General features: G+C 43.4%; 1 protein-coding gene across 11 annotated transcripts in view; it reads right to left on the bottom strand.

Annotated features, from left to right (window-relative positions):
* LOC107217302 (Down syndrome cell adhesion molecule-like protein Dscam2) overlaps positions 1–14,221 on the bottom strand; it is a 50,310-nt gene that overhangs the window by 26,227 nt on the left and 9,862 nt on the right. For 10 of the 11 annotated variants that reach the window (XM_046740351.1, XM_015654788.2, XM_046740349.1 and 7 more), the window contains exons 2-5: positions 7,776–8,096; positions 6,476–6,637; positions 6,035–6,184; positions 816–933 (exon numbers count right to left, since the gene is read on the bottom strand). In XM_046740351.1, coding sequence (XP_046596307.1) covers positions 816–933; positions 6,035–6,184; positions 6,476–6,637; positions 7,776–8,096 — 751 coding nt within the window. Of the gene's footprint in view, positions 1–815; positions 934–6,034; positions 6,185–6,475; positions 6,638–7,775; positions 8,097–11,670; positions 11,807–12,549; positions 12,663–14,221 lie in introns of all 11 variants that reach the window. The other variant, XM_046740350.1, reaches the window with a different exon arrangement.

Genomic DNA, 14,221 nt, shown 5'->3' on the forward strand with positions numbered 1-14,221 from the left:
TTGAAGACAGTCCGTTTTGCGACCGAAGCTTCTTATGGAAATAGCAGATGGAGAACTTTTTTTTCTCTTTGAAATTTTATACGTCGTTGACGAATATACCGACAATAATGGAGGATACATATTGTTGTGGAGAATTGAAGTGTCTTTAAGAAAAGCTCTGATGCATAAAATTCGTAAATGAAAGAGTTCATATGTTAACTAACGTGTAAAGTCTAATTTATACATAATTATATCATTCTGTCAAGTATAGCTACGAAATGAACAATCGTGTAATAAAATATGCTGCATATTTCTTGTAGGTTACAAAATTTAATATAGATTCGTGTAATTACATTACTCTAAAACCTCATTATATAATAAACGAAAATGAAAAATTATTTTCTACCAGTATTGATCGATGTAACTCTGAAACCAAAGATTTGAAAAAATTCAGTCTCGGTCGATATGGTCCAGGTCACAGGTCAAAATTCTCCACAAAAATATGTATTTTCCATTAATGTCGGTATACTAGTCCACGACTTGTAAAATTTCAAAGAGTAATAAACGTTTTTCTCACGCTAGTTCCATAAGATAGTTCGATCGCAAAGCGGACTATCGTAGGGTTGATGCAGAAAGCTCAAATTTTCAGGGAATTCTTTTTTCATCGATTTGATAGCGGTTAAACCCTTAGGAGCATAAAAATTCAAAAACAACCCTATAAAGGACTGCGCTAATATACACATACAACGCACATACAGACAAATCACACAGCGTTCAGCGACGAGATGAAAAGCAAGTAGCCGTAGGTATTCTCTACAATTTTTTATCATCGTTACCTGTTTTCCGGACGTGGATTTGCGTAGGCCACGCAGGGAATGACGACGGTGTCTTCAAGGCGGGCAGAAAAGTAGACGAGCTTTTCATTGAGTATCGGCGGCATCGATCCTCGGATTTCTGTCGACATAAAAGCAGCTCATTAAACGAGGCATTTTGAGAAAACTTTCCTGAAACTGACGAGTGTAATTAATGACCGAGGAATCGGGATCGAGAGCTGATACTGCAGATGATCGACTCCCAAAATGTATGTACCATGGCTTTCCACACGCTGGAAGCTCGATTGCCTAATTGAAATGAATATTGATAGGTTATTACCGAACGAAGGGTATCGAGTGATTCTGCGATGATTATCATACCTGTTTGCGCTGGCTTGTACACAAGTGTAATTTGTAAAGTGTGTGGCGGTATAATACCGGTTGTGTATTTTTCCTCTCTCGATGCTTCTTCGCTGAGGTTAATTTGGACTACGATATAAAGGGCAATCTTTCATCCTTACCCGTCTAATGCAGCAACCTCCCGGATGGGACGGAAACGGAGCCGGACTAGTTATCGGTAATTTCTGCTTCGGTCGTAATCCGCGGACTCGTCCGGAGTCTAAACTCTCCTGCCGCGGCTGGAGAGTGAAGTAGCAAATAAACCGAGATATACGAGTCTGTGAGAGAGCCGTTAAGCATTCCGAGTTCTTGGAGAAGAAGTTAGCTGACCCAGCACCTTGACGATACCCGACCCGCAGCGCAGTAAGAAACTCCAAGAGGATCCCTCTCGCGAGCTTCTTCGTCAACTTCTTCAATACACGCTAAATTTTTCTTTCACAGTTCAACTTGCACATCAAGTAGCTCTATCGTTGAAGACGAATAATAATGATATTTGTTTAAGTGTCTGTTACAATTATATTCCTCAAAAACTTTTAAAACCTTTTAATTCTTACAAAAAGCACTTCCGTACTTTCGATATCGTTATCTGCCCTTTACAAGGGGGGTCTGCGATGCATGGGTCAGCGATTCAATCCATTTTTAGTACACGTAGATGAACGCACTGAAATTTTGATTAATTAATTTCTCGGAAACGGCTGAGAAGTGCCCCTTACTGTTCAAACCTGATATATTCCTAGTCATGACCTACGCGTGTACTAAACATGGATCGAATCGATTTTCCATGCGTCGTAGCCTCCCCTTGTAAGGCAGAGAGAAAGAAACAATCGTTTCATGTTCTTTCTTGACGGATGTTTACTACAGATGGATCGGACAGGGTTTTCTCATGACATTGTGAAAAGACATTCCGGCGAGTTATAAACAGCGAAACCATGTGTACGGGTCGCCATGTGTAAAGGCTTGGGTCCTAATGGAAAGTTATGGGGCTGGATAATGCGTATCCAGCTGTACACGTAGGTGTACGTACAGAGTATAGCCAGAATATTCTTCCTACCGAAGGGCGAGCATCGAAATGAATACGGAGCGATTTTTCACCCTTGTAAAACACAAGTACAACAGAACACGCGAGGCCGCGATATCCACAGGCGTTAATAATCATCCGTAACTCTTACGCCCGCTGTCTGATCCGATATGTTCTTTCATCACGAATACCAACCATCGTCGAGATTGCCGTGCTTGCACGAAGGGTCGAACGAAAGAAAAGGGATGCCGTAATAATGAACCGCCGAACATTGGGCAAACAAAATCCTTTTCTCGCGCTAGCTGGAACGACATTCCTGAATTACGACAAGGCTAAAGTTAGTAACGTTAACGTGACGAAAAATCATGAAATAAATCGTTATTCATCTTTAGAAGGACTTTCAAGGAGTTAGCTTTTAAAAATGTGTACATCTTTTCGTTGTTACGATTTACCAGCTGAATTTCAGACCACCCTAAGGGAGCGAACGAACTAATTTCCTAAACGTGCATCGTTAAAGTAACGCGACTAACTTCACCCTCATGAATTACGGCCAAGAGATCAAACTTCGACAGAAACTGACGAGACTTTCCTTCGAGGGTGTTTCAGTCCGAATAAAAACCGTAAGGGACGAAGAAGCACATGCGATCAATGCCGGAATAATAAGATCCCCTCACGGAGTTATTCTCCTCTGATTTTCAGAAGAACTTGGAAAGGGGGTCTCGAGATGCCGGCACTTCAGTCAGCCGGCTAATTATCCGTCTCTGCATTCCAGTAGTATGGGCTCGGGTGTGTTCAGGCAACTTAGGGACATTCCTCCAGTCACAACGCACTGCAGCAACGCCGTTGTGTGCCGTGGAATTCTCAGTCCTAGACTGCTACACCGTCCTTTCTCTTATTATTAGCATCATCGTTATTTCCGGAAACGTTTCGGACGTTGCAGAGAAAGAAGAAGAGCTGACAACGTACTTTGAAACGCCTCGCCCCTCATCTCGTCCTTATCAAATTGCCGTGTAAGTTTGTGCTAGACGCTTTCGAACGATATCTGTGAGGAATTTAAAAGGCAGATCCCGGCTCCAAGATTGTCTCTGCTTTTCACCACATTTTCCTTTTGTGCATAAGCTGGGTTGAAATCAACTGCTGCTACTGTTCGATAAAACATCCGTCTAAGGTCTGTCTCGATTCTTGCTGGACTTGATTTATATATGAGAAAACCTGGAGGAAGACATTCGACTATTGGTCAGTGCTTTTTCCCCCATTAAGTAAGATCCATAGGATAGGACCATTTCTGATCCCTGCAGTTGTCTGCATTCTTAAACACGGACGTAAGTCATTCCATCTCCTAGGAATATACAGCTATCCTCGTACAGCTCGAAAATTTCTGCAAGTTACCCCGAAGCTGCCAAACGGAGATACAGCTGAAGCTTTCAGAGCTGTTGTTTGTTTTACCGATAATTTTGATTTTTGTCTGATTTTTGCTCATTTCAAATTACGCGTAAATTCATGTTTTTTAATACGCTGTATGGTGAAGCTGTAGCGTTCAGGTTCATAGGCACAAACCAAGCGTCATTTCATGCTTTTGGAAGGAACGATAATAATTGCTTCCTAAGCCGGATCGTTTGTCCGCATCAATATCTTTGATTAAAATAACACGCAACACCGGTGACCTGTGAATAACTGTACGAAAAGCCGCAGTGGACCTGAACATGAGCGGCTTTCTGTGTTTATAATTACCTGCCGATGGGCAGTTGGAATAATGGTCCGAAACGCACTGGAATATTGGTAAAAAAACTTTCCGATATATCGCGAACAATACGGTTCGTACCAGTGCTTGTATTATGATTCGGCAAAATGTGTTCCCTCCAAATAAATTCACACAGCAGCTGAAACAGGAATTTGATATGGGTTCGTACGTGGCGGGTGAGAATCTGACACGGTGTTTGAAAGTGCCTAAGTGAGTCTATTTGAAATAGGAATGGATTTTTTGAACAGCGTGATTAAGATTTAGATTTCATATTTCACTTTTACCGGTCTGTTGACTCGTGGCACAACGCTATTGGGAGTAGCGGATGAAAAAAAACGGAATAAAAAATTGCACACAACGTAAAGTTAGGGTCACATAAGTCTTTCAAAAGAGTCATGAAATTGAATGTAAAAAAAATACTCGACTAGCTTCAGAAAATTTGTAAACTTTCAAACATCGGGTTGACATTAGCAGTAAAACCACCAAATCTAGTTCTGTTATAGAAAGATTGAAGCAAAAGATCAAGTTTGCAGAATGACCCTTTGTAAGGTAGAGGTGAGAATATTGATCGAAGTTTACACAACGTATCATATCTCGGGTACAACGACTTCACAAAGAACCTTTAATCCGAGTTCGTGGAGTGAGAACGGAAGTGAGTTACAGCAAAATTTGATTTCTGATATGCCACGTTCGGCGCTCGTGAAAAGTCTCACTCGAAGGAATCTTCGCATGTGTTTCGCGTGACTTTTAGGTTAGATCTCACGCCGATGGTTGGCCGGGGAAGTGAGACGAGGTACGGAATTCGATCTAACAATATGAGGAGCTCCACTGCTCCAGGGCGAAGGAATGGGCCGCGGTTTGTGAATGCGCGTCTGTGGTTGTAAGGGATAGATTGGTTTCACAGGGATGCCACCTGCACCGGCATGGCAGCTTGTACTTTGAGTTATGAAAGACCTACCGCTGATAGTCCTTCTGTTCGCCTAGCTGAAGCACGGTGGCTCCGAGCTTTCGCCAAATAGATAGAAATCAAATAAAGTACAATTCCAGGAGTGCTGCTTCTTTCTTTAAAAAAGTTTCTCTTTCGCGCTGGACTGGACTTAAGGAAGATCGGTACCAGCCGCGCCAAAATACCCTAGATCGGTGGTGATCAATTGTTGCGACCCTGAATTTGCGTAGGGAAAAGATGAGCGGGTCTTTTTAAAAACATCCTGAGACGCTCTACGCGATAAATAATTCCCTAACAATATAGGGATTTCTTTACACAGTGGGTACAAAATTTACTCAAAGGCTTTGATTTCGAAGAAAGGGGCGTGTCGTAGGAGTTCTCACACCATGTACACTCAGATTACGCTCGATACTGATTGTTAGCAGCGGGGACGAGCACCCGAATAATTTTTATTCCATTTATACTATTTTGATTAGCAAAACGGCAGCTTTTACCGTTAGTGCTGAAGTGTTTATTCGACGGATTGATCGACGCGCAATGTTCAGAAATGAACGATCAGTCAGATTCAGGTCACCCGATGGGATTTGGTTACCTATATCTAGACTGTCGAGTGAGCTAACTATCGACGGGGCAATCTATAATTAGCTGAGGCCAACGGGAACCCAGGTGCACAAATTTCAGTAGATACGTACCTCTTATTAATCGGTTGAAATGGGAAGAGTGGGGGATAAGATTTAGAGATATCGCGGATGATTTCACGGTATTTTCAATCTTGAAGTCATTTTTCAGCAGACCCACGCAGCCTTATCGAGCTGCCATCCTCGTTTTCCGTTCCGTATACCCGTTATATGATTCCGTGAGGCCAAGAGGAATTTTTTACTTAATTAACAGCCTCCCGAGAACTTTTCGTCGTGCAGGGGGAAATATACCAGGATTATTTCGTTTTCAGGGTATGCACGTTTAATTCAATATTATAACTCATTTCATGGACTGCAGAATACACACACCGCGTCTGCGAGGTTGTTAAAATCTGTGATCACATTAACGAATATATACTTTTTCACTACTGCAAGGCATATTGTTTGGTGAACAGGTTGACTACTCGGTGGAATTTGAGCTTTGAGATTATAGGTACTCGCCTGTTAGTTGAACCCGACCGACGTTGCTACTGACAACTGGCTCCTGGGTTAGTCGATGGTGAGTTCTGCATCTGTAGGTCATCTGAGCGTCACTTCTCGATATATTAATTATCATCAATTCACCAGTGGGCAGCATATGGTATTTACCATCTGCAAAACAAACAGCGGGAACTCGATAATGGTTTGCTGCTGTGTTTGACGTGTCAATTCAAATTAAAAAACTTCATTGAGGGTGGTTTCGCTCGGATTGAGTTCAATTTTTACACATGTATTCTACGTAAATGTTACGCATCAAACTCTCTTCACTGTTGTCTATCGGTAATTTTCAGTGCTAATCATTCAACAAATTGGTCCTTTTATCTGATTGTTTATAGTAAAAGATGGGTTATGTGAATCGTTCTGGAAGTATTCACCAAGTTTCGATGCTATTTATCAACTTACCGCTTGTGGTTGACGGATAAATGTTGAAAGATGGCTCCTGCAGCCAGGAAGTAACGGTGACGTGCTCGCGTACAAAACTTGGAACGCTGCATCGCATGAGAACGTTGTTGCCCAGAAAACCGCCAGGACTTTGAACCTCAGCGTCATAGCGTTGATTAACCACTACGGCAAACACAGGGGGAAACGGTATAGGCTTGAAAGATCGAGAGAGAAAGAGAAAAAAGAAATATCTGGGCTCTTGAACGGGGCCAAGAAGCTGAGGGACCCCGCCGTTGCCGTTCCAAAAACCACTAGACCTCCGCGCGGCGTAAAAACGCGCTGAGTTTTCTACCTTCGAATCGTACTCAGGAAACGAGGTAGGTGTGGAGGCAGAAGCAGACTCACCAACCACTCATCAACCCTCTAAACCTGCCTCCCTACTCGGAAGCATGCGAAACGTCCGTTACTAGAAAACCCAGCCGAGCACAAAGCCAACCGGCATTTTACTTTCTGCGCTCTAAGCTTCGCCTTTCACGTTACGTCGAGCTTATAAGTCATGAATATTGCGAAATATTCACGTACCTGCGCTGAAACGACTGATTTAAAGAATCTCACAATCTGCTCGTGAAAAAATAAACACAGATTGGGCCGTTTGACATATACCGTAAAAATGTAGCTGCTAGTAGATGCGATACGATATCAGTTCCGGCTGTCGAAAATATCAGGCATTGAGAGTACCGAGAGAAAATAAGTATTGGACCACAGTTCCTACAATGTTATCTTCGTTTAGCCCGATTACTGTCACAGATGTTGCACGTTTATGTATTTTCATAAGCGAATACAGATCGCAGTCACAAATCAGGGTAAAATCGGAAATGAAAGACCAACTGAGTGACAGATTAGAGCTGAAGGGATCATGATCAACAGTCTTAATTTAATGTTATCACCGTGAGGTAGAAGCGGGGTGACGTTTGTTTCTTGGTGAATGGTTGGAGTCAGGAGAAGATAGCATGATTGATGGATGGAGCATAATTATGACTACGGAAGTCTGAATGCGCTTCTGACGTCCTCTGAGGGCAGTGAATTAATCACCTAACACACACCTTCTCTTACTTCGGGCTAAACCATTTTTCTTGAATTTTATTTCTTCCCCAAAATCTGACCTCTTTCGCAGTTTTCCAGAAGAAATTTGCATCGCATTATTCCATCCGCAAAGGATAATTCCGTGAAGGAGGAAAAGAATTAAGTACTTGAATTAAAGATGGTGTCACGGCATTCGGTCGAGACTCGAAATTGATTTTATTGTTAGGGAAACACTCACCTGCTCTGATGGTGACATCTCGACTGACGACCGCGCCGACACTGTTGACCGCTGTGCACTTGTAAATAGCCCAGTGAACGTCCTGTCTGAACGCTTCTGCCTCGAAGGGTGGAAAATGAATGGTGCCATTCTCAAGCACGTGCCTGATTCCGGGAATGCTGGCTACTCTGCCGCTGTCTGCTGCCAGCCAGTCTACCGTTGGTGCAGGATTACCCCTCGCAGTGCATTCGACTTTGCCTCCACTGACATTCGTAAATTCCACCCTCGATAATGGCTCTGTAGTGAAACTGGGACCCTGAGTTTCATAGGAAGCTCTACTTCCTGAAACAAGCCACGAAAACATGTACGGGTTAATTCAATCAAGCAGTGCTGGAGGATTATTTCAATCCTCATTATGTTTTTTTTTTTATCGAGATTTTTCTCAGTGTTGCATTCAGTGTTTCATGCATGTCAGGTGCACAGCATCTCACTAGATTTAACGATGAATGGACCAACAATAATTCTGAATTGTCTCAACTATTCTGGAAATCTTTGAACGTTAGAGGGCACCGAGGAGATTTAGTCTGGAATTTGAAATTCCGGGGACAAGGTGAAACCTAAATATCAGTGACGTATTTAGAAATACAGGTATGTTTAAGTGTAGGTGTCGTCAAATTACTGAAATTACCAGTCAAAAACGTTTTCGACAATCGTAAGACTGGTACACGAAGCTTTTTATGCTTATGCAACATGAAGAGAGTTCCTCAACAGTTGATGAAACACATCTTCATCAGACTTGAGTTGACGTGAAGATTGGGATGTGGGGCTAGGGTGTATACGAGTGGATTCCACACGTGGCCGGCTGTACGCTAGTCTCCAAGGTACTCTAGCTTCACCCTTCGGTGCACTCGAGGGTCTCAAAGGGGGAATCTTCAAGCGATAGCCTGGCTATTGTGTGGATATTCTGATGAGGTAGTACCTTTTCAAATACTTTTTAACAAGCAATTACAAGCGTTTCTTCCCTCTCGTACTGAATTGATGTGCAGCTGGATTTTTTTCCAGGGTTCTTGCGAAACCGTTTTTGCTTGGAAGTAATCATTTCGTTGAAGCGTTTTTTAGCCTTAAGAACAAGTGATTTTTTAGATCTTAGCTGTCCTGAAAGAAGCCAATTTGCGGAGATCGAACGCGAAGCAATGTGCAATGCACCGGGGAAAGTATTCTTCCATTAAGCTCCGTCGAGTGCATCTCGCTGTATGGAAAAATCGCGTCCTTCCGCTATCACGGCTCATCTATCCTCGAGGCTTAGAATATGTACCTTTTTTTAGTCTGCAGTGGGCAGACGCGTCTGTGCAGTTGTGCCTCACAGACACGGGGCTCGCTGTTGTTGGTCCAACAATGCAAACCAACTTTCCCATTTCAATGTACTGTTTCCATTGTTCCTTCAGCTCATTCCGATCATCCTCCTGTCGTCTCATTTCACCGCTATCCTAGGCTGGCTGGTCGCAGTTTCAAAACTAACGCGAGGGGAGTGTTTCATCAATAATTAAAACCCCCATAACACGGCCCCTTGGCAACTTCGGTAACCATTTTTAATTATGCCAAAACCACTTGCATGAGGTCGTTACGCATTGCAGTGGAAGTGGCAGTTTCTAAAGACTGTGCCAAGTTCTCAACAGTATACTACAAATTTCAGGGTACACCGCGAATTCACGCTGCAAGATAATTTTCCATTCAATCCTAAACGAATTCAAGATCAATACAACGGGATGATCAATGGATACCGGTTCTGAAACGGCTTGTTTCCGTGTAAATACGTCTTTCGCGTGTGCTTAGCAACCAATACCACCAATTAAAATCTCCTACGTCTTTGCCGCTAGTGGTGCTCCGATCATACCGAAGAGAATTGATCATGTTTCCATTGTCCCACTTGCAACGTCTCGAGAGTTAACTAGCATTGCGTCCCCGGTTCAAAGAGGATAATCCCATGTAAAAGCTCTTCGAGTACATGTTTGCATACAACATATATTTCGCAGGGAATGGAAAATTTTTCAGCCAGTTGAAAGCTGGCAATTAGAAAGAGAAACGTGGATAGGAGCAGAGTAATTCCTGATAAGCATCGGGAAAAAGTCTGTTAGCTGTCCGCGAGAAGGGCAAAGCTCCATAATGCTTTGATTTGACTTTTGTAAACAGTGAACGGTAATGCCAGTTCAATTTTGCGGTGGAGGGTTTGCTGCAGCTTCCGAGCACACGTTGGCACACAAAGACCGAAATGCAAATATACTGTGTACTTAGGAAGCTGGGAGAGTCGAGAACCTCATACATAGAGATTGTATGTTGTAGGTCCGGTCCCCTGCAGCACGCCACCACCCCGCCAGACTCTGCCTTCCCGTGCTCTCGGACGTTTCCAGCATCCACATCGCGAAGCGCCGAGCTGCTGGTCCATGTCTCTCCCTTAATCTCCCTCACCTCATTCTCCCCGCTTTGCACAGTATTTGGTAAATTAGAAGACTTCTTTTAATCCACGGTACACGAGGCTTATTGTCGAGTAACTGATTAGCGGTGACTTGGTAAAAATTTCTATTCATCGAGGAACAATCGTCGTGTCCAGCTCATTTTTTCACTGATTAAAGTTTTACCTTTGGTATTTGACGGATTTGTAATTAATCACCTGGCCAGGAGCGCCAAAAATCTGCTGAAATTCTCGAACCGTGTAAATTGTATTTACTCGCGATTTGTTTTGATTGAGAAGTGTACATAATTTTACTTCAACAAAAGGTCAGCATTACACCAAGTAAACATTCTCGAGGTGCCAGTTTGCGGTACAATGACCACACAGAAATGTATACCTATCTACATGACTATTTACCGACCTACCTACCTACCTACCCACCTTACCTATTCAGCGAGGCAAGCTATCCACACACTTTTTATTGCAAGAGCAGTAACAATAGTAACTCTCATTAACTACTCTCATCCAGTCTTGCTACTTCCAGCAAACACACTATAGTTGAGGCATGTTAAAAATGCTTTCATGCAATTTGGAGGATGCTTGCACGACAAGTTGGCTTCAAAGTGGAGAATGAACAAGCCGAAGAAGCAGCACTAATTTCGTTCCATCGAATTTCATTGTCAACAAAATTGGCTTCGTTATTGAATTGATGATTCACATTTGTGTATATTAAAAACATATAAAAACTGAAAATTTCAATTTTTCAGTTTCAGCGCGGAAATGTTTTGTTACTGTGTCATAACGCGAGCTAGCATGGACGTAAGTTTAATGACTTGAAATAAGATAAACAACCCGAGGTAGAATGAAAATTTATATTTGAATAAAAGTTGAATAAAAAGTTTCAAAAGTCTGCAGCTGACGTTTTTGTTCACCCAGATATCATTTTGTCGCTGGATACAGGCCCCGTTTATTCAATTAATGGAATTGAAGAAAAAGAGAAGGCGTCAGAGATCCTGCGACACGAATAATGGCGTCTTGCTAGGCATGACAATGACATCCCTGATGTCAAAAAAAATATCAGACTAAAGAATCGTCACCGTTTTCCTCTCTACTTTTCTCTTAGCCGACCAAAGACAAGGCAATACCTGATCGTCACAAGCTTGTACTAATCTTTTCAACGTGAGTGTTTCTGTCGTGTCAAAGAGCTCTTTGATTGGCCTTATCGAGAGGAAACAGGTTCAGCGTAAAGTTTTATGAACGAGCCGTAAATTCTGATCGTCAGTTTCGTTTACTTCAGTCTCCCCAGTCCTGCTGACTGAAAAGTCCGAGCTAACTCAGCGGATCTTATTTTCGTATTCTCGAGCCATTGCAGTCTTGTTATGCATAACAACAAGTTGGTTATTGCAAAATTTGCAGTTTACCGAACTTCAGCACTACAAGAGTCAATCTTAAACTGGCACAATTTACCTTCATTTATTAGAGGTGCATTTTCCCCATCAGCTGCATTACACATTCCACCTCACTTCGAAATCATGAACGTTGCATACGGCACTGCCTCTTGAATTAGCATAGAACTCTTCGAGTCCCTCGAGGGGAAGAATTCCTGCAGTCGGGAATGAAAATATTATGCTTCGAACAAGTTACCTTCAGAATTTAGCGTTTGTTCGTCCTTCCCGGGATGCCACGATCGTTTATTAAATGGTAAACAATGCTCTCGTCCCACTGTCGTGATATTAATCATCACTCCCGAGTCCTGCTTAATACCGCTTCATCAACGGGTCGAGGTAACAAATTGTTATTCGATTGTGATCAGACGGGCGGAGTTGAGCACAAAACCTTACACAGACACGAGCGTGCTTTGTGGAAAAGAAAGGTGGTGTAGTCTTTGTCGTAGACCCATTCCCAGATGAAATTGAGGACAGCCAACTCAACTAAACATCGTGTTGGTAGTTTACGAGATCTGAAAAGTACCTTACAGAGCAGGTGCTCGGAGACGTTAGTGTCACCTGCCTGTGCATACAACTAGTAGTATCGCCAAGTACCTTGGGGAACGAATATACCCCATGCCAAACCTAATTTAACCCAATTTAATCCTGGTACACCTTCCACCACACCTAACCCGGAACAACTTAGCCCATCCTTAACTTAATTGCATCACCCGTTGATCCGACTAGGCCTCGAAAATCGACCAATTTCGTGGAGAATTTCCACTACCGACGGCTCGCGCTAAAGCGTATCACACTTGGGACCACTTCTCCATCAGTCAACACGCATCATGTTCAAAATGATTGATTCCCGCCATTTGACTGTATCACGTCGAACACATGGCACGTAAACTATACTCACCAAAGCATTATTAGAAATCAGAACTTTGGGGCATTGCCGTCGATTGATCTGTGACATCTGGCAGCACATGAAACTTAGGTGTCGCTGGTTGACTCGTGCAGGAGTTAATGGGTCTGCAGACAGGGAAAACAGAGCCGAATGTTCAATACTGATGAATTCGCTTTATTCCACCTTGTGTGGTTTTGTTATTACGAAAAGGGAACAAAGGAGAGGAGAAATACTCATTTTTCTTTCTTCCTATAGCGTCTTCCTGTAGTTGAGTGTAAAAGTAAAAAGGAAATGTGAAAAAGGGAAAAAGTCTCGTTGCGTCTTTGTTTCAGGTTTTAGGAACAATCTAGGGTCTTGCTTATACCTCGGCTGGATGGGGAGCCAACGGGTTCCGAGCGCCAGAGATGGATCCGGGGCTGGGGACGGGTCGTGGTGGTGTGACGGTAAGGTTGATTGTAAAGTGAGAGAGGGAGGGAGGGAGAAAGAGAGAGAGAGAGAGAGAGAGAGAGAGAGAGAGACGAAGAGCAGTGGAAGAGAGGTGGATGGTAGACGAACGTGGTGCAAGAGAGACAGAGAGAGAGAGAGACGAGAGGTCGTTCCTTCACCCCTGGACTAATGAGACCGCGCGGTTACATCAGAGACCGGGGACAAATTGAAACGTACGGGCCTGCGACGGTGGGTTGGGTGGATGTTGAAGCAGCTCCAGCCTCCTGCCTCCAGCACCCAGCCTTCTGACGTATTCCAACCCCGCATCGACGTGCCCTTCTCGCGTCATTGGTCGGCTGTAATGAGATTTCTAGGAGCACGTAAATTCACTAATTGCAAATTATCGTGTTGTCCGACTCGGCATGTAGGTGTTTTGATTAGGCTGTTCTTCATTGGCGCTCTGGACCTTGTGGAGGGTCTCTAAGGATCCGTTGATGGGGCCGAAACGCAACGGTACTTTCAGCTTGGAGCAGGTTTTCGGAACCTGAAGGGATCGATTCGATATTTGAACCGACGGGAGCAACTCCTACAGTGGGAATTCAAGGATGAAAATACCGTGGTGGATATTCGTGTCCAGACATGAAAATTTCCTCTATGTTAGACCGAGCGAATGCTCTTCTCGAAGGAACTGAGTTTCTGAAAATATTCAAAACCACCATCTGTTACAGACCATAACGTCTGCTATCAGCCCACTTTGCATGTTCACCCACTCCCGCTGCAAAGTGTCTTAGGTTCACATAACGAAGCTGAACTTGTTCAACAATCGGTGTAACTTGTTTGTATAACTCCAGAATGTTCAATCGCGATAGTTTTCACTGAATATTCGAAGTTTCGAGGAGAGCCTACCCGGAGGGAAATCCTATCTGCGTCTTCTGTTCCTTGGGGAAGAAACATCGCGAAGATTTCATCGTTCGTATAAAAAATTAGCGGCGGTGGCTCGGCGCCGTTTCGAAATCAACAAATTATTCAAACGAGAACTCGAAATTTTTCCGGAGAATGCGAGCCGTGCAGCCCAGGGAAAATGGAGGAATGGAGAAGGTCGCGCTTAGAGGTGCTGCGTTGACGTTATCTAGGGAAGTTTGATAAAGGGGCTGACTCCGTGGATGGGTGGGCAGGCAGGTACTTGGCGTACCTAGGCGGTTTTTCTTTCTTGGCACGTTTTCCACGCAAAAAGTTTCTAAGCTTGCATCTTTATTGT

The sequence above is a fragment of the Neodiprion lecontei genome, chromosome 5 (genome assembly GCF_021901455.1).
Source record: "Neodiprion lecontei isolate iyNeoLeco1 chromosome 5, iyNeoLeco1.1, whole genome shotgun sequence".
NCBI lineage: Eukaryota > Metazoa > Arthropoda > Insecta > Hymenoptera > Diprionidae > Neodiprion > Neodiprion lecontei.